This window comes from Chlamydomonas reinhardtii (assembly GCF_000002595.2).
Source record: "Chlamydomonas reinhardtii strain CC-503 cw92 mt+ unplaced genomic scaffold scaffold_22, whole genome shotgun sequence".
Lineage (NCBI taxonomy): Eukaryota > Viridiplantae > Chlorophyta > Chlorophyceae > Chlamydomonadales > Chlamydomonadaceae > Chlamydomonas > Chlamydomonas reinhardtii.
The window spans coordinates 1-19,602 of NW_025061535.1; the positions used below are offsets into that span (position 1 = coordinate 1).

Consider the following 19,602-nt stretch of genomic DNA (forward strand, 5'->3'; position numbering starts at 1 on the left):
CCCAGCCCGCAGCGCCCGCCATCTCCCTACCATACTCCAGTGCGGCACTTGCACAAGCACGGGCGGCAGTGGCGATCAGGCCCTCGGGCACTGCTGCTGCAGCCTGCCGCGCCGCAGCCAGGGCATCGGCGCGCGCGCCCTCCTGCACCGCCGGGGTTCCGCCGGCACTGACCACACCCAGCAGCCGCGTCACCTGCTGCTCGTTCAGTCGCTGATGAAACTGCCACAGCCCGGTGCGCAGAGACCGCAGCATCAGGAGCGCTGTGGAATTCACCACGTGCGCCTTGGGCTCCCAGCGCTGCTGCGTGAGGTTCTGTGTGATGTACTGAGCGGCCACGGCGACGTCGTGCTCCGTGAAGGCACACAGGCTGGTGCCAGGGGCGGCCTGGCAGTAGCCGCGCATGACCCCCCAGCTGCGCTGCTCCTGCGCCACAGTCTCCGGGTCTGCATAAAGCAGCGCAATCGTCTGCTGGAAGTCCATGGCCGACTGCGCAAACATCTCATTCTGCTGGAATGCTGCGGCATATGTTTGCCGCTGCACCTGCACGCCGTTCGCACGCAGCTGCTGCAGGCGGGCCACCCCAGAGCGCAGGCTGAGCGCTAGGCTGGACATGAACTCCTGCTCTTGCTGCAGCGCCTGAGGTTGATGAATTACAGTCATGGCCAGCGCCCGGCCAGCGGCGCAGCCCAGCGGCGGCCGCATGTACATGAGCATGCGGCCGCACAGCCCAGCTGCCCACACTTCGCTCTCAGTGTTGGCGGGCCTGGCGATGACAGCCTGGCGCCAGAGAGCGAGGCCCAGGACGCTGTTCTGGCGGATGCGGTGGACTTTGCGCATGTAGGCCTCAAACTCATCCTGTGCCTGCTGTCCGACCAGGTCCCCACCGATGCCTGGGTCCGGCCCCCAGTCCACCCCCGCAACGCTGTCGTCCCACGTGTGCGCCCATGTCAGTGCCGCCCACAGCAGGTGCGGCAGGCCCATCCGGGCCGCCGCGATGGCAATCCAGGACCCCAGCGGCAGCTGGTGCGCCAGCGCCGGGGGGCCGAAGGTGAAGTCAAACATGCTTGTGCAGTCATCATGGCCGGCAAAGTCGAAGGCGTCCTCACACTCCCACAGCACTGCCACCGGCGTGCTGAGATCAGCGCCGCCCAGGTGGCAGAGCGCCGTGAGCAGCTCTGCAGACACCAGCTGATCCATCACAGGCACCTCCTCCTGTTGGGATGCGGGGCAGGCGAAGCAGACGAATTCCAAAAGTAAGCGCAAAACAGGCGGAGATTAAAGCTGTGTGTGTGGGGGGGGGCGGGCGGCTCTGGGGTTGGAGGTGGCAGGGGGGTGGGGCGGGAACGTAGGGGGTGAGCGAGCGCAGCCGCGGGCGCTGCCCACCCGCGGGTCGGCCCCGTCAGCTAAAGTCTTCTGAAGGCGCTGCACGCAGCCAAAGAGCCATGCAAATTATCCCTTATCCATTGAAACCACTTACGTCCGGGTTGGCGTCCATACGGGCCATCGCGGCGGTGGCCACCACCGCCGCCTTTATGTTGGCCTCACAGCACAGCGCGGCGCCCGCGCCCGCGCCCGCGCCCGCCCACTCCTGCGCCTGTGCGGCAACCGCTCCAGCCGCGGCAAAAGCACTAGCGTGGCAGCCGCGGAGGCCAACGGCCGCCAGAAAAGGCGGCGCGAGCAGCTCCTCGGGCGGCGCCTTCGCTGCCACTAATATGGCCAACACTCGCCTGCCCTTGACGTCAGGGCTTGAGGCCGCTTCATGAATAATGTCCGGTTGGTACAGGTCTGCATACAGCTCTCGGAGGTCAAGCCCCGCGAGCCGGCGGTCCAGCAATCCTGGCATTGTAGGTATATATGGTGAAATTAAGCTAGTGTTGAAGAAAGTGAACAAGATGAACGCGGCAAACCCCATTGCGCATTGGCAAGGCACGCTTGGGCCCCACGCGCATGCTGGCTCCCCGCCCTGGCTCCGTCACGGATGTCCCTAACCACAGTTCCGTGCCTTGTGCAGTGGCTTGGAGGCTAACAGGGGGCTATTATGTGCTGATCGGCTCGCTGGAGTCGCCGGCCCCAAGCATCCCGCGGGGGCTCAGCCCTTTTTCCAGCTGTACAAAGCTGACCCCCCTTGTCTGCGGGTATTTACATTAGCAAGCCCGAGCGTCGACTTATAACTTTTGAGTTATGAGGTTACCTGTCGGGCCATTTGTAGTTCATTCAGTTGAATTTAATATTCATTGTATGCATTGTTTGTTAGCTGCCTACACGGTTAACATGCGGCCGGGGACTGCAAGGGACACCAAGATAGCAAGGAGAAGCAAGGGCGTTCAATAGAGCTTCGTTGTATGTGCTGTATTTAGATTTGTGGCAGCACTGACATTGGGCACTACTAGGCACCGTGCGGGGCGCCGGCGGTGTAGGCCAATTGGAGTGCCCGGCGCCGTCACCAGCGGGCACGAGCTGAGCAGGCATGGAGCCGCGGGGAGCTATGGGAAGCCCTCCTGAGAAGGGGGGAGGGCTGGGACTGCTGGTGGAGGGCGCGGGCGCGGTGTTCCGCGATGACGACATTTTGGGGAGCCGAGGGCCCTCCCCACGAGGGGGGAGCCCCGGTACATGCGGTTCTCCCCATGAGGGGGGCGCTCCGGTCCATGGGGAACCCCCCATACCTCGAGGCGACTTTTCCTGGAGTGGGACCCAGCAGAGGGTGTGGGCGTCCTACCTACCCACGGAAGTCCCTTAGCGAGCAACTTAAGTTTTTACCGGCAATGACTGCTACAGTGGGCGCAATGTCCACGCAGGCCGACAATGCAATCTAGCATGCGGGGGGCTTAGGAAGGGACCAATGCAGTGAGTAGCCTTTAGATCCACATGCCCCCACCCGCCCCCGAGGGTGGCCACATGAAAGAGCAGGGTAGCCGGGGCACGGTTACTGAATGCAGGAGGATGCCGGTTGATGCTGTGTCTGTTGGCAGGGCTGACGTGTACCAGCTCGCGCGCGACAAGGCTGCCATGCGACAACGCAAAACCCACAAAATAAAGCCACCTGGAACGCAGCCAGGCATGGTGTCATGCGTAGATGCGAATGCGAGTGCAGGCGGCAGCGGAGGTTATTGTTGCTTGCAAGCAGTGAAAGCGGTCAGCAGAACGCACCGACATGTTACCTCAAACAGACGGTAACCGCCGTCCGCTGTTGAGGCCAAGGCTGGGGCCGCCGAGAGTACCAAATGAAACCAGGGAAACTGCTGGGCTGGGGGGCCGCTGGCGTGCTGGCGATACGTGGGGCGTGGCACTGGGCGTGCGGAACATGGAAAACACCAGCACCACCAACGCCCAGCAGCACATGCCCTGCACAAATCTCGTTTGTACTGAGACTATTTAGGGAACGTTACTGGCTTTATCTTTGTCAGCATTTATCTCTTCTGGCTTTCAAGTGGACTTCGGTGTTTTGGGACACGCCGACGTCGTCGGCACGCCCGCAGCGCCCCAGCACGCCCCAACCCCCTCTGGGGCCCAGATTCGTGTCGAGCTCAACGTCGCGACGTCCAGCCCAGCTGCCAGCCCGGTTCCTCCACCCGGCCGGCCCCGCTGCACCGTGCGTGGGCCGGTTCCTGGACGGGTGTGTGGAACCGTACACCAGTCCGCACTCGTCAGTTACCCCATGGCCTACAGCGCGTCATGTCCCCATGCAGCGGCGCATCATGCCCAACTCGCCTGGCCGGCACCAGCCTTTCATACCAGTCTCAGCTCACCATATACAGCAGCCAGTCAGCCTTCGCGTCAGCCCGGCCGCAGCTAGGCAGCCACCCTGGTTTGTTTCCTGCGCCAGCCTCAACGTTTTGACAACCTTTCTGCCGTTCTCTTTCCTCCTGTCCTCGCATGTACGTACTACTCCTGGCTCACCGCGGATGCCTGGCTGTGTTCCAGGTGGGTCTCTTGGGGTTCGCGTCATCACAACGCATCGCAGCCTTCGCTTGGTAGTCTGCGGCCAGTCTACGCCAGCCCAGCCTCTGACAGCCGTATACACCAGCTGAGAGCTTTAGGACGCCGGAGTGGTGCAGCTTGGCGTGCTGTTATCTCGTCAAAAGGTAACGTAGCAGTTGCGGTCGCTGCTCATGCTCACGCTTTTCTTTTTGCTTGTGCTAGCTCACTGGCCTCGGCTCTACAACGTCATGTTCGCTTGTACGTGTTGCGTTCTTTCAAAGCACATCAATAATGTGGGGAGGGCGTAGCTTCCCCCCCCGTGTGACTTGCTCCCTTGCGCGGTGGTTACGCAGCGGCGCCGGCATACCCTTCCATACGTGAAAGCGGCTTTCAACATTATGCCAGACACGGCACTTGGGACAGTTTGGGCTTTGGACTGTGTCACGTGTGTGGGCGTGTTACTGCCCCCCTCCAATCCGCATGTCAAAACACAGACGCCCGCCGTACATAGCTCTGTAGGCTGGTCCACTGCCAGAACGTTGGAAACGGCTTGCGAGCTACTCCCAAAACGTCACAGCGGACAAACCCTACGCCGGTGCCCGCGCTTGCGGCTGCGGCTGCGGCTGCGGCTGTGCCTGCGCCTGCGCCCGCACCGGTGCCCGCAACGGGCTCCATTGCGGGCTGCTGCAGGCGCTGTCGTACCTGCATGACAAGTGGCGAAGGTGGAGGCTATAAGTAACTTGTAACTAAAGGTTCAGAACATGAAGACTTCTCAAAGCAAGCCCCCCACCAAGCTAATTACCCACCTCCTCGACCTCGCAGCTCATCTCCTTTGTAAGGGCTGCCTCCAGGTCGTCAACGCGCTGCCGCGCACTGGACAGGACCGCCTTCGCACGCTCACGCATGCGCCAGAGCCGCATCGGCATGTCCTCCAAAACGTCCCGGCAGTACAGGCGGCACACACGCTCCAGATGCGCCTCCCTATTCGCCGGACTCATGTACTGGGTGACCCCGCCATGCGGCCCAATGACGCTGTTGAAGATCTCAGCCGGCTCCCCAGTGCCCTGCCCCACACCACCTACGCTGGCGTGACCAAATGCCTTCTGACAGGCGAGGCTGCAAACAGTACACATGACATTGTTAGTCATCGCCAGGGTAAAAAGTGATAGCCACTCACCTGTGGGCGTACCGATGCCACGGCGGGATTAGGGGTCGCAGGCCTGCGCCCAGCTGCTGCAGCTCTGGAGCTTGCCGTCCCAGCCATTTGGTGTAGGATTTGCCCCCCATCACCGGATCGCTAACTAGTTTAGCGATTTGAATCGTCCTTACGGCAGAAGGGACCCGGGTACAAATCCGGATGAAAGCCCAATTATGCAAAAGGCGAAAGATTGGTGCGAAACCGATTGGTGATCCCACGAATGAAAAAGGTCGTGGTGCAGAAGTCCGAATTAGAGGCGTCCAAGGTGCGGTCCAAGGTCCAAGATCCAAGGTCGAAGCAGGAGCGCCATGGCTCTGGCATGTTGCAATTAACTGGCAGTGCTCCGCAGCTTTAGTGCGGCGTTCCCTAGCGACATAGGGTGATGGCTAGGATAGGGTGGCTCGGATTGGCTAGGATAAGGTGGCTCGGATGTGCTAGGATGATGGTGGCTAGGATGCGGTGGTGCAGACCGTAGAGTTGGCTTGGCAGTGCTGGGGTTGCACTCGCAAGCGATTCTCCGATAATCTCACGCTAGGAGCTTAGGCCCAGTGTAACCTTTCTTTCTTTCTAGGATTTGCCCCACCTGCATTCATTGCAGTCGCAAAACTTAGCGTAAATGTATGGAACGGAAGCAGAAGCCCTACAGGAGCAAACCCACCTGCAAGCAATGTCGTACCACCAGAACTGCACCGCTGTTCCAGCGCTCAGGAGAGACAATGCCGCAGTCGTAGCGTAGGCATGACGTTCGCCTCCGAACAGGTTCATCAACCGCAGCAGCATACCGTGCCGGCATAGCACAGCCCCGACTGCCGTGATCAGGTTCTTGCGTGACTCAGCTGCAAGCACCTGTTGGGGCAGACGGGTCGGGTTAGGGCTGTAAGGTTCTGTTAGGCCATGGTGCTGGTACGTCACTCATTCCACACTACTGACCTTATCGGCGTTGAAGTTGGAGCAGTGGGTTGCTCCAATCTGCTGCGAAGCCGTGCCGTCTGCAAGTACCTGCTGGATGAGCGTGTTGGGCAGGAAAAAGCGGCGGCGTGCAAGCTGCGTGTACTGCGCCGCGTAGCCTCTGAACGCCAGCAAATTCAACTTGAAACATGCGTCGAAGTGCACCGAGTGGAGACAAGAAGGACCCGGACCAGAGCCCTCAGGACTGCATGCGGTGAGCAGCCATGCTGATAATAATAATAATCGAAACGGGCCGGCGTGGATTATCGGGGCAAGGCGGGTCAGTGTAGGGGCCCATCCCCTACCCTGCCGCCTCACCACGCGAGGGGGGCTGGCTGGGGACATCACCCTGGGGTCCTCGTGTGCCCGTATTCCATGATCCTGCGGGCTTTAATTATGCCTCCAGCACTATTGACGGCATGGTGGTGGAGCTTGTGTCCGCAGGTTTTGGCCGCCTTGGAGGACACGCCTAGGGTGGTCAGGAGTGGGACCAGGAGCAGCCATGCTGAAGCGACAGCGGCTGCACCAAGCATGGCCACAGTAGCGGCTGCCATGGCGCCGCCGGCTGGCCCGGCGTCTGCCATGTCCACACCCGCCACGCCGCCACTGCCGCTCGGCCCGGCGCGTGCGCCCACCACCGTTTCCCCAACCACTGCAGCGGCAGCCGCTACGCCGGCTGTCATGGCGCCGCCGGCTGGCCCGGCGTCTGCCATGTCCACACCCGCCACGCCGCCACTGCCGCTCGACCCGGCGCGTGCGCCCACCACCGTTTCCCCAGCCACTGCAGCGGCAGCCGCTACGCCGGCTGCCATGGCGCCGCCGGCTGGCCCGGCGTCTGCCATGTCCACACCCGCCACGCCGCCACTGCCGCTCGGCCCGGCGCGTGCGCCCACCACCGTTTCCCCAACCACTGCAGGGGCAGCCGCTACACCGGCTGCCATGGCGCCGCCCGCTGGCCCGGCGCCTGCGTCCACCGCCATTGCTGCACATGTGACGCTGTCACCGCAGCAGGGGCAGCTGTTCAGGGCGCCGCGAGGCCAGTCGGTTATAGTGTCCTCCGGGTAGTCCTCGATGACGTTCTGACAGTCCATATACAGCAGCAGCGCCTCGCGCATGCGCTGGCGCAGGGTTGTCGCCGACACAGAGCTTGGACGGGAGATCCCATTGCGCTCCCAGCTGTTCATCATAGCGTCACAAAACGCGTCTGCGCTGAGATGTCTGGTCCTGAATGACAGGATGTCATACTTCTGCAGCACGGACTGGTGCCACCAGAGAACGTTCTTGCCAGAGTGAGCGCGGTCGAGGTCCCACCCGCTGTTCGAGTCGGAGACGCAGTCCGCCTGAACCGGCAGCAAGTTGCAGCCCTGCTTGCACGTTGTGCACCAGCCCACAGGTATTTCCGCGATCACAGGCTGCTCCCGTGTGACAATTGTCACGGAACATCGCTTTCCCCCGAACACCGCGGACACGCCGCACCCAGGACATGTGCGTGGGATGGCCTGGGCCAACGCCCGCAGCGTGTCGGCGGCACTGTCGAGGAGGCGGCTGCGGCTGTCTGCCCCCGAGGCGTAGTGCTTTAAGAACGCCTTTCGGACCCTGACCTGAGCTGCAACGTCCACTGATGCGTCGTCGCCTTGCTCGGTGTCTTCATCATCGGACTCGCTGTGCACATGCGGCAGCGGATCCGCTGCTGAAGCGCCCATATGCATTTCCACGTTAGCATGTTGCTCTCCCTCATCATCTTCTAGCTGGTGGTGGCCTACTTCCTGTTGAGTGTTGCTTTGTTCAATGCGAGGTCGCACACGCACTCTAACTTGATTCGGGTTTTTCCTCTTCGCAATTCGATCCGTCCTTTTAGCGCCTGCACTTATAGGGTTTGGAACTTTGAAGTCCCTAAGTGACATTGTAACTGGTCCAAGCTACTGTGGCATTTTGGCACTCCTGCTACATAAAGCTAGTCCGTCAAAGAAGTGATGCCGACATCTGCTATTGAGGTTACGATATGCAGGCGCGCGGTCCAGGCCAATCGGAGTGCCCGGCGCCGTCACCGGCGGGCACGAGCTGAGCAGGCATGGAGCCGCGGGGAGCTATGGGAAGCCCTCCTGAGAAGGGGGGAGGGCTGGGACTGCTGGTGGAGGGCGCGGGCGCGGTGTTCCGCGATGACGACATTTTGGGGAGCCGAGGGCCCTCCCCACGAGGGGGGCGCCCCGGTACATGCGGTTCTCCCCATGAGGGGGGCGCTCCGGTCCATGAAGAACCCCCCATACCTCGAACGCCTGGTGCGCCGGGCTGGATACGGTGTATGGCTCACATGCACACTCACCTCCGCTCACGCCCACCGCTGCATGAAGGAAAGCCGGGGGAACGCCTGGTGCGCCGGGCTGGATACGGTGTATGGCTCACATGCACGCGCACCTCCGCTCACGCCCACCGCCGCATGAAGGAAAGCCGGGGGAACGCATGGTGCGCCGGGCTGGATACGGTGTATGGCTCACATGCACGCGCACCTCCGCTCACGCCCACCGCCGCATGAAGGAAAGCCGGGGGAACGCCTGGTGCGCCGGGCTGGATACGGCGTATGGCTCACATGCACGCGCACCTCCGCTCACGCCCACCGCCGCATGAAGGAAAGCCGGGGGAACGCCTGGAGCGCCGGGCTGGATACGGTGTATGGCTCACATGCACACGCACCTCCACTCACGCCCACCGCCGCATGAAGGAAAGCCGGGGGAACGCATGGTGCGCCGGGCTGGATACGGTGTATGGCTCACATGCACGCGCACCTCCGCTCACGCCCACCGCCGCATGAAGGAAAGCCGGGGGAACGCCTGGAGCGCCGGGCTGGATACGGTGTATGGCTCACATGCACACGCACCTCCGCTCACGCCCACCGCCGCATGAAGGAAAGCCGGGGGAACGCATGGTGCGCCGGGCTGGATACGGTGTATGGCTCACATGCACGCGCACCTCCGCTCACGCCCACCGCCGCATGAAGGAAAGCCGGGGGAACGCCTGGTGCGCCGGGCTGGATACGGTGTATGGCTCACATGCACACGCACATCCGCTCACGCCCACCGCCGCATGAAGGAAAGCCGGGGGAACGCCTGGTGCGCCGGGCTGGATACGGTGTATGGCTCACATGCACGCGCACCTCCGCTCACGCCCACCGCCGCATGAAGGAAAGCCGGGGGAACGCATGGTGCGCCGGGCTGGATACGGTGTATGGCTCACATGCACGCGCACCTCCGCTCACGCCCACCGCCGCATGAAGGAAAGCCGGGGGAACGCCTGGTGCGCCGGGCTGGATACGGCGTATGGCTCACATGCACGCGCACCTCCGCTCACGCCCACCGCCGCATGAAGGAAAGCCGGGGGAACGCATGGAGCGCCGGGCTGGATACGGTGTATGGCTCACATGCACACGCACCTCCGCTCACGCCCACCGCCGCATGAAGGAAAGCCGGGGGAACGCATGGTGCGCCGGGCTGGATACGGTGTATGGCTCACATGCACGCGCACCTCCGCTCACGCCCACCGCCGCATGAAGGAAAGCCGGGGGAACGCCTGGTGCGCCGGGCTGGATACGGTGTATGGCTCACATGCACGCGCACCTCCGCTCACGCCCACCGCCGCATGAAGTAAAGCCGGGGGAACGCCTGGTGCGCCGGGCTGGATACGGTGTATGGCTCACATGCACACTCACCTCCGCTCACGCCCACCGCTGCATGAAGGAAAGCCGGGGGAACGCCTGGTGCGCCGGGCTGGATACGGTGTATGGCTCACATGCACGCGCACCTCCGCTCACGCCCACCGCCGCATGAAGGAAAGCCGGGGGAACGCATGGTGCGCCGGGCTGGATACGGTGTATGGCTCACATGCACGCGCACCTCCGCTCACGCCCACCGCCGCATGAAGGAAAGCCGGGGGAACGCCTGGTGCGCCGGGCTGGATACGGCGTATGGCTCACATGCACGCGCACCTCCGCTCACGCCCACCGCCGCATGAAGGAAAGCCGGGGGAACGCCTGGAGCGCCGGGCTGGATACGGTGTATGGCTCACATGCACACGCACCTCCGCTCACGCCCACCGCCGCATGAAGGAAAGCCGGGGGAACGCATGGTGCGCCGGGCTGGATACGGTGTATGGCTCACATGCACGCGCACCTCCGCTCACGCCCACCGCCGCATGAAGGAAAGCCGGGGGAACGCCTGGAGCGCCGGGCTGGATACGGTGTATGGCTCACATGCACACGCACCTCCGCTCACGCCCACCGCCGCATGAAGGAAAGCCGGGGGAACGCCTGGTGCGCCGGGCTGGATACGGTGTATGGCTCACATGCACGCGCACCTCCGCTCACGCCCACCGCCGCATGAAGGAAAGCCGGGGGAACGCCTGGTGCGCCGGGCTGGATACGGTGTATGGCTCACATGCACGCGCACCTCCGCTCACGCCCACCGCCGCATGAAGGAAAGCCAGGGGAACGCCTGATGCGCCGGGCTGGATACGGTGTATGGCTCACATGCACGCGCACCTCCGCTCACGCCCATCGCCGCATGAAGGAAAGCCGGGGGAACGCCTGGTGCGCCGGGCTGGATACGGTGTATGGCTCACATGCACGCGCACCTCCGCTCACGCCCACCGCCGCATGAAGGAAAGCCGGGGGAACGCATGGTGCGCCGGGCTGGATACGGTGTATGGCTCACATGCACGCGCACCTCCGCTCACGCCCACCGCCGCATGAAGGAAAGCCGGGGGAACGCCTGGTGCGCCGGGCTGGATACGGTGTATGGCTCACATGCACGCGCACCTCCGCTCACGCCCACCGCCGCATGAAGGAAAGCCGGGGGAACGCATGGTGCGCCGGGCTGGATACGGTGTATGGCTCACATGCACGCGCACCTCCGCTCACGCCCACCGCCGCATGAAGGAAAGCCGGGGGAACGCATGGTGCGCCGGGCTGGATACGGTGTATGGCTCACATGCACGCGCACCTCCGCTCACGCCCACCGCCGCATGAAGGAAAGCCGGGGGAACGCCTGGTGCGCCGGGCTGGATACGGTGTATGGCTCACATGCACGCGCACCTCCGCTCACGCCCACCGCCGCATGAAGGAAAGCCGGGGGAACGCCTGGTGCGCCGGGCTGGATACGGTGTATGGCTCACATGCACGCGCACCTCCGCTCACGCCCACGGCCGCATGAAGGAAAGCCGGGGGAACGCATGGTGCGCCGGGCTGGATACGGTGTATGGCTCACATGCACGCGCACCTCCGCTCACGCCCACCGCCGCATGAAGGAAAGCCGGGGGAACGCCTGGTGCGCCGGGCTGGATACGGTGTATGGCTCACATGCACGCGCACCTCCGCTCACGCCCACCGCCGCATGAAGGAATGGCGCAGTCACCACCACGCGCCGCCGCCGCTCCCCCCGTTATGCCTGCCGCTCCGTGCAGATCCCGGGCTGATAGCAGCGCGCAGCAGCGGCAGTCGCCAGCCTTCCTCCCCACCCGCGGCCGTGCAACCGGTGACTGCTGGCCATGGGCAGCCGCGGCAGCCACAGCCTCTGCCGCGGCTGCTTGGCACAATCACCACCACGCGCCGCCGCCGCTCCTCCCGTTATGCCTGCCGCTCCGTGCAGATCCCGAGCTGATAGCAGCGCGCAGCAGCGGCAGTCGCCAGCCTTCCTCCCCACCAGCGGCCGTGCAACCGGTGACTGCTGGCCATGGGCAGCCGCGGCAGCCACAGCCTCTGCCGCGGCTGCTTGGCACAGTCACCACCACGCGCCGCCGCCGTTCCCCCGTTTACCCTGCTTATGCCTGCCGCTCCGTGCAGATCCCGGGCTGATAGCAGCGCGCAGCAGCGGCAGTCGCCAGCCTTCCTCCCCACCCGCGGCCGTGCAACCGGTGACTGCTGGCCATGGGCAGCCGCGGCAGCCACAGCCTCTGCCGCGGCTGCTTGGCACAGTCACCACCACGCGCCGCCGCCGCTCCCCGCGTTTACCCTGCTCATGCTTCCCGCTCCGTGCAGATCCCGGGCTGATAGCAGCGCGCAGCAGCGGCAGTCACCAGCCGTCCTCCCCACCCGCGGCCGTGCAACCGGTGACTGCTGGCCATGGGCAGCCGCGGCAGCCACAGCCTCTGCCGCGGCTGCTTGGCACAATCACCACCACGCGCCGCCGCCGCTCCCCACGTTTACCCTGCTTATGCCTGCCGCTCCGTGCAGATCCCGGGCTGATAGCAGCGCGCTGCAGCGGCAGTCGCCAGCCTTCCTCCCCACCCGCGGCCGTGCAACCGGTGACTGCTGGCCATGGGCAGCCGCGGCAGCCACAGCCTCTGCCGCGGCTGCTTGGCACAATCACCACCACGCGCCGCCGCCGCTCCCCACGTTTACCCTGCTTATGCCTGCCGCTCCGTGCAGATCCCGAGCTGATAGCAGCGCGCAGCAGCGGCAGTCGCCAGCCTTCCTCCCCACCAGCGGCCGTGCAACCGGTGACTGCTGGCCATGGGCAGCCGCGGCAGCCACAGCCTCTGCCGCGGCTGCTTGGCACAATCACCACCACGCGCCGCCGCCGCTCCCCACGTTTACCCTGCTTATGCCTGCCGCTCCGTGCAGATCCCGAGCTGATAGCAGCGCGCAGCAGCGGCAGTCGCCAGCCTTCCTCCCCACCAGCGGCCGTGCAACCGGTGACTGCTGGCCATTGGCAGCCGCGATTACTAGTTAATACCTAGGTTTAACTCAACATACATACATACAACATAGAGCCTGGCACTCATTGCTTTGCCTTTGTTTAACAAGGCCCATCCCTAACGCCGTTCTCGTGGCAATTGCGTTATACGTGCTAGTATACTGTTTGTTAACGCAGTAAATGTAGAAGCAATAGTTTGCACGTTGCAGTGCAGTTGGGCGATCGCGAGGTCTGGCAAAGTCATCTTTCGTTATGTGTCTACACTCTGTGATTTGAGCAAGTACTTGAGGTGAAGGCTTTGATGGGGCTTGCGTCGGGGGCTTGCGTATTCGTGGGGCGCATGCGTCTGCATGCGTTCCGCATGCGTGTTTCGCACGCACAACAGAGAGGTTTGCCGCTCTCCCCGCCCCTCATGCTTCTTGCTTTCCGTGGACGCATGCGTCCCACCCCCAACGCATGCTTTACGCACAAAAAGCAGGTGTGGGCACTTATTGTGCATCGGTGCCCCGGCCAGCCCGCCCAGCCCTGGCGGTGGGCTTGCTGTCGGCGCTAGCGCCCCGCCGTCACCGCCACCTGTGCTGCTGCAGTCCAGCCACTGCCGCGGTGGCGCCGGCAGGTGTCACCGCCCTGCCCAGTGCTGCGACCTCCAAGTCCGCGCCGGGCCCGCCTGCGCGCTGCAGTGCTTCGGCACTCCCGCCCAGTTATGGAGGTGGGCTTGCTGTCGGCGCTAGCGCCCCGCCGTCACCGCCACCTGTGCTGCTGCAGTCCACTGCCGCGGTGGCGCCGGCAGCTGTCACCGCCCTGCCCAGTACTGCGACCTCCAAGTCCGCGCCGGGCCCGCCTGCGCGCTGCAGTGCTTCGGCACCCCCGCCCAGCCCTGGCGGTGGGCTTGCTGTCGGCTCTAGCGCCCCGCCGTCACCGCCACCTGTGCTGCTGCAGTCCGCTGCCGCGGTGGCGCCGGCAGCTGTCACCGCCCTGCCCAGTGCTGCGACCTCCAAGTCCGCGCCGGGCCCGCCTGCGCGCTGCAGTGCTTCGGCACCCCCGCCCAGTTATGGAGGTGGGCTTGCTGTCGGCTCTAGCGCCCCGCCGTCACCGCCACCTGTGCTGCTGCAGTCCACTGCCGCGGTGGCGCCGGCAGGTGTCACCGCCCTGCCCAGTGCTGCGACCTCCAAGTCCGCGCCGGGCCCGCCTGCGCGCTGCAGTGCTTCGGCACTCCCGCCCAGTTATGGAGGTGGGCTTGCTGTCGGCGCTAGCGCCCCGCCGTCACCGCCACCTGTGCTGCTGCAGTCCACTGCCGCGGTGGCGCCGGCAGGTGTCACCGCCCTGCCCAGTGCGTGCTGCGACCTCCAAGTCCGCGCCGGGCCCGCCTGCGCGCTGCAGTGCTTCGGCACCCCCGCCCAACCCGCCGCCCGTACAGCCAACGGGCTTCTGTGCACACGTGCTGCAGCTCCAGCGGCCCATCGGCACCGCCGTGAGAGGGGGTTCATGGCAGTTCACGTGATAGCAGTCGTTGCAGTCATCGCAAAATACCATGTCAAAGACGGCCGTGGCCCTCCTTGCCACCGCCACTCTTCTTGGTGGTGTGCCTGCTGAGTGCCGTTTGCACCGCCCGCCCAGATCCTCCGGCTGCTTGTCCACGCCTGCATCATAATGCGCTGTTCAAGTACGGATGCAGTCACGACGGGATGTATCAACTTACGAGAACGGAGCAACTTTGGCGCTTGCGAGCATGTTCAAGCGTCAGGGGCAACCACCCCTGTACGTTTGTCAATTGATTTTGAGAAGGCGTTTGACAAGGTACCCAGATGGGCGCTGTGGCAACGTCTGGCCGAAAGAGGAGTACGTGGCCGAATGATGGAGGTCCTGAAGCGTTGCTATGAAAGAGTTTGCCTGCGGGTGAAGGTGAACGGCAAACTGAGCGACGCGTTTGAGTCGCTGCAAGGGGTCAAGCAGGGATGTCCTAAAAGCACCGACCTGTTTGGCACCTTCATTGAGGCACTAGCAGAATACGTGGACGCATGGGACCAGCATGAGCCAACTGAACGCACGTGGAAGCATGAGGCGCCGACGATAGGTGGCAAACTTGTGGCCTGCCTATTATACGCGGACGACCTGACGCTATGCGCACTGTCCATCCACCGTATGCAGTTTTTGCTCAATAGATTGCACGAATTTTGCCAAGCCTTTGGTATGCGAGTCAACATAGCTAAATGCGAGATCATGGTTTTTGCGGGAATAGCAACGCACCGGCAAATCCACGCCGTGTACGCTACGGCCCTTCGGTACCCGTACCCTGGGGGTGTAAGCATACCGGTGAAGGGGCGAGCGCGGTACCTTGGCCTATACTACGGCCCGGCCACAACGTTTGATTCTTGCTACCAAGAGCTAATAGCTGCGGGCAGGAGAGCTGCGTTTGGGTTGATAGCGGCGCTAGATAAGAACGAGTGCTCTCGGGCACCATGCAAGCATGTTTCGAAGTGCAAGTGAGGTCCGTGCTGTCGTATGGCGTCGAGGTGTGGGGCCCCGACGCCCTGAGCGCCCTGTTTGAAGGCACGAGCTATGGCGGCCACGACCGCACCATGGACAAAACGCTAAAAAGCAAGTGGAGAAATGCCAAGACTTGGTTTGACAAAGCCCTGATCGATCCGATGGTGGCACTGCAAACATCTTTCCTGGCACGAGCTGCGGGGGTTCGCAAGCCCACCTACAGGCTGCTTTATGCTGAGTTTGCCGCACAACCCATGCATTTGCACTGGGCGTACATGGTGTTTGGTTTCTGGAATCGTATTATCAAGCAAGACAAATCGCTAGCGCACGTGTTTTTGGAAGATGCCGTAGCAACGGCAGCTGCAGGAGGTTTCGAAGGCATGTGCTGGGTGAGCAAGGTTTACCGAGTCTGCAAAAAGCTTGGCTACGACTGGTGTACAGAGGGCCCGCAGGGCACAGACGCACTTTGTGAATGGCTACTGCGCGGGGCTGCCGATTGGTAGTTTGCTGGGCAACTTCGCCCACATGCTTATGGGTGAATGGAAGGCAGAGAGCATATGCGGTGACCCTCGGGCTTTCCCTGAAAGCGGAGGGCACCGTAGTACTGCCGGTGGGCCGGGAGTTAAGATGTGCCGCTATACGCAGTGGATGGGCGTCCCGCAGTTGGATGCTGCAGTTAAGCAAGGCATTTTACCGCACATGAAGGAGTATGTTACGCACAAGCACCTCATGGCGCTGATACGGTTCAGGCTAGGATGTTGGGATATCTAGGTTAATCGCCCCGTGGCGGGGGGCCGGTACCGTCCGCGCAACGAAAGGGTGTGCAGGCTGTGTCGAGGCGGTGTAGAAGATGAAAAGCACGTTATGCTGGAGTGCCCAATTTATGCTAACATTCGGTTGGCTTCTGGTATTACAGGTAGCGATATGAAAAAGATTATGCTTGACACGGACACGCAAAAGTTGGCTGCCCACTTGTACGCAGTTACGACGCTACGGGCACGGACGCTATTGATCTAGGCCATTTGCCTGTTTACCTAACGCGCCCCCGGACTCAAAGGAGTTAGTGGGGCCACATGGACTCGAACCCATGTAAATGCTCATGCTCATGCTCATGGCTGAGCATGCCAGCAATGACCGCCACAGCTTCCTCCTCGCCGTACTCTTCCTTCACCTCCTGGAAGTGGCCGAGTGCCTCCTCCTGCAGCGTTGCAAGTATCAGCAAACTACCCGTAGCCGCCCTAGCATGTGCACTTACCTGCGTCGGCGTGAGCTTGCCCCATTTCAAGCTGGCATCCCGCAGCGCCCTGGCCAGGGCTGCCTATAGCCTTCTTCCTTCAGCACCTGCAGCAGCGAGCCCTCCCCAGCCCCCTTCCCATCCATGTTGAAGCGCTCAAAATGCGTCTGCAGGAGCTGCTGGCTGAGTGCAGTTGCACCTGTTGCATAGGGGATGAAAGGAGTTAATGGGAGCTTGGCACGCAACCGTGCACACGAGGCTTGCACACCTTGCGGCTTGCGGACCTTGCGAGCCGCCACCACCATTTTCATGCTCTAGTGCTTTCAGACAACCTTATCTGTGCTACCTGCTAACTGCAATGTAAGTTATCGCTACGTGCATTGTCGCGCCTGACAATGAAGCGCAGTTACTGTCCTCGTTCATACGCTGCACTCGCTCTCGCGCCCTGGGACCAAGATCACGCATAGAAGAAGCTATGATCATTCGGTTGTGTCAATGCGTTGGGCCGAAATCGCGCTGTCCGCGACGACGCATAGGATGCGTCACACTTTCCAGAGGACCCGTAGATAGCTGTGATTAGGGAATGCGCGGTGGGCGGAAACCGGCAGGGAGGTGTAGGTATCTAGCACGGGTGTGTGAGGGCGGTGTAGATGTTTAGAGGGTGTGAGGTGTGAGGGGGGACTAGCCGCACAGGTAGCGGCTTAGTTGCGGTTATTGGGCAGGGCCAGCTGGATTCCTGGGCTATGAAAAAGTAGTGCAGAAGATGGGCGCACAAATGTGCGCGTGTGGCGCGGTTGGCGTCGGGGCATGGTAGGGTACGCGAAGCTTCGATTGAAGCGGCCGAACTAGGCAGCCGAGTCGCAGCCCAGCGGGGCACACATACATACTGTTCTTACGCACACTAAAGCTGAACGCTACCTGAGATTCAAGTACCACTCGAGCAGGGTTCGATCATTCGAGTAGTTTTGGTCTTCGCGTGTGGATGATTTCTTTTCTATTTTAGACAGGGCCAAAAATGATACCGAAGAGAAGCAACGGCAAGCAAAGCGGCCGGAGGAGGCAGCCCGGCAGCAAGCGGCCGCGTCTGCTTAGAACGCCAAGTTACAGGGGCGGGAGTTCCAGACATGACTAGTTGGAAGACGGCGGGGTGGCGGGACTGCGAGAGGAGGAGGGAGGAGGGAGGAGGGAGGAGGGCCGATCTGCGAGCCCGTGTTTCGAGGCGTTACCGTGGCCCAGTATGGCCGATGGTTGCAGACAACCCCCCTCCCCCAAATTCGCTAACAAGGCAGCCGTACTGCGGCGGAGCATTCTAAAGGGGGCGCCACTAAATCGACTGGAAAGAGGCCCAGTAATCCCACTAGCGGACCGCCATGCGATCCATGGAGCGTGCCCCTAAGGGAGTCAAGTGACAGGGGACGCAATGTACAGTGTTTAAATGCCGAGCACGAGAGGAGGCTGGTGTAGAAGTGGCGACTAAAGTCTGAGTATGACCTGAGTGCCAGAGTCGTAACAAATGTTGGACCAAAGGTACTGCGGATGCTGGCGTGCACACAACCTCCTGGACCGGTGACCGGGGCCCCATAAAAAAAATGCCGTGGCGACTGACGAGGATTCCCCGCCCAGAGGGAGGAGCTTTTCTTCCTATGGGTTTGGCTTTTCTCTCAACAACTTTCCAAATCAGGAAGCGTGATGTGTGCACGGATTGGCTCGCGTCTGCTGGATGTCTGTGCTGGGGTTGGCCCAGGGATGCGGGATGAGCCGGCGACTTGAGAGACGAGCCGCTCTCACGGCTCGGGTAGTCTCTTCACCAGTTCACGTGGAGCAGTGGAGGGCGTGGGGGAGGGAGTTTCCGCCCCGCTACATGCAGCTTCCTGCGTCAGTCCGCACACCCACATTAACCACAACTACTAAGTGCATTAATCCCGGCCAGCAGCCCCGCCACAGCTTAGTCCGCCCAGCGGAACTCGGCACTGTCACGCCAGTGCTTCAGGGCTGCCGCGTACGGGAAGTCCGACAGAGAGAACCACCGCTGCGCCATCATGCGCACAGTCAGGCACAGGTGCCGCTGCTCCAGCCGGTTGCGCTGCTTGTTCTTGATGTAGCTCATGGTGCTGAACACAAGCTCCTTGACTTTGGCCTTGACATTGCCCAAGCTCTTATCCTTAACCTTAGGGGCCATATCGTGGGGCCATATCTACTGTATGAACTGGTATGAATGTAATACGCATAGCAAGTAGTATTTGCGGCGGGGCCCGGGTAGTTTAGGGTCCGGCGGATTAAATTTTTGGTACCCGTGTGGGTACTCGAGGCCCCAATAATTAGTTTCCAGTACCCGCGTCAATTTCGTCGAATTGTTTTCTCAGTACCCGAATGGGTACTAGTACCCGGTTTTGGAAACACTGCTAGATTGCATCGTCGGCCTACGTGGACATTGCGCAGTCTCCATGCGGGTCCCACTCCATGACAAATCGTGTCCCCAGGGAGGCGCCCACACGACGGCACCCAAAACCCCCTGATAGATAGTACTTTCAGGATGCCACCACGCCGTCCCTAACTGATGTGTACAGGACAATACATCAGGGGGGTTTCACCGCCGTCCGGGGGCTGCGCTTCCCCAGCTACCCCAGCCAAACCCGCACGCCAAGGAGGCCCCAAACCAAACGCAGAGCGGGATACAGACTCCGCCACTTAATGTATATATGTTACATGCAATCTATTGGAGCAATAGCGCTTGACGGCAGGCTAAAACGTGCTCGTCGAGGCTCAAGTCATGACATTGACCGACCAACATCCTGCATAGGCGTTGTTTTGGAGCGTGATCAATTGCCGTCAACACAGATATCTGCATAGATGTAATCAGGCTACTATCTGGCCTGATATGGCGTGTCCTGGCGAACGCGACATGCAGATGTTTGAGGTCGGCCCCGGCTCGATTCAGTGCCCCGGGGCTACCCTATTGACCTTATATGTTTGTAGTAGATGCTATAGGAGGAATGGTACTGGGCTGGGGACACGACCGGCCCGTAGTTGGACGTTGCCGACCGACCTCGCAGCGCCACCTTGCCGGTGCCTGAGGCGCATGCTGCCTATTAATTGCTATTCATAATTCTGGGTCCCTTTTATGGGGCCACGC

General features: G+C 62.1%; 4 protein-coding genes across 4 annotated transcripts; 1 reads left to right on the forward strand and 3 right to left on the reverse strand.

The window, feature by feature from the left end:
- Nucleotides 1-31: 31 nt before the first annotated feature.
- CHLRE_22g753347v5 (uncharacterized protein) lies at nucleotides 32-2,185 on the reverse strand (the record flags this gene model as incomplete). The annotated part of the gene is made up of 2 exons (XM_043072907.1): nucleotides 1,479-2,185; nucleotides 32-1,213 (listed from the first exon to the last, which is right to left on the reverse strand). Coding segments are annotated over exons 1-2 (1,548 nt in total), but the record flags the coding sequence as incomplete, so codon positions are not given.
- Nucleotides 2,186-3,369: 1,184 nt separating this feature from the next.
- Nucleotides 3,370-5,565, reverse strand: CHLRE_22g753397v5 (uncharacterized protein). Its single transcript, XM_043072908.1, has 3 exons — nucleotides 5,097-5,565; nucleotides 4,726-5,035; nucleotides 3,370-4,560 (listed from the first exon to the last, which is right to left on the reverse strand). Exons 1-3 carry the CDS (start codon nucleotides 5,204-5,206, stop codon nucleotides 4,507-4,509), a joined length of 474 nt encoding a protein of 157 aa, XP_042914150.1. The 5' UTR covers nucleotides 5,207-5,565; the 3' UTR covers nucleotides 3,370-4,506.
- Nucleotides 5,566-5,629: 64 nt separating this feature from the next.
- On the reverse strand, nucleotides 5,630-8,013 carry CHLRE_22g753447v5 (uncharacterized protein). Its single transcript, XM_043072909.1, has 4 exons — nucleotides 6,597-8,013; nucleotides 6,048-6,186; nucleotides 5,776-5,963; nucleotides 5,630-5,700 (listed from the first exon to the last, which is right to left on the reverse strand). The coding sequence occupies exons 1-4, from the start codon at nucleotides 7,766-7,768 to the stop codon at nucleotides 5,685-5,687; spliced, it is 1,515 nt and encodes a 504-aa protein (XP_042914151.1). The 5' UTR covers nucleotides 7,769-8,013; the 3' UTR covers nucleotides 5,630-5,684.
- Nucleotides 8,014-12,825: 4,812 nt separating this feature from the next.
- On the forward strand, nucleotides 12,826-16,127 carry CHLRE_22g753497v5 (uncharacterized protein). Its single transcript, XM_043072910.1, has 2 exons — nucleotides 12,826-14,178; nucleotides 14,366-16,127. The coding sequence occupies exons 1-2, from the start codon at nucleotides 13,205-13,207 to the stop codon at nucleotides 14,397-14,399; spliced, it is 1,008 nt and encodes a 335-aa protein (XP_042914152.1). The 5' UTR covers nucleotides 12,826-13,204; the 3' UTR covers nucleotides 14,400-16,127.
- The last annotated feature ends 3,475 nt before the right edge of the window (nucleotides 16,128-19,602 follow it).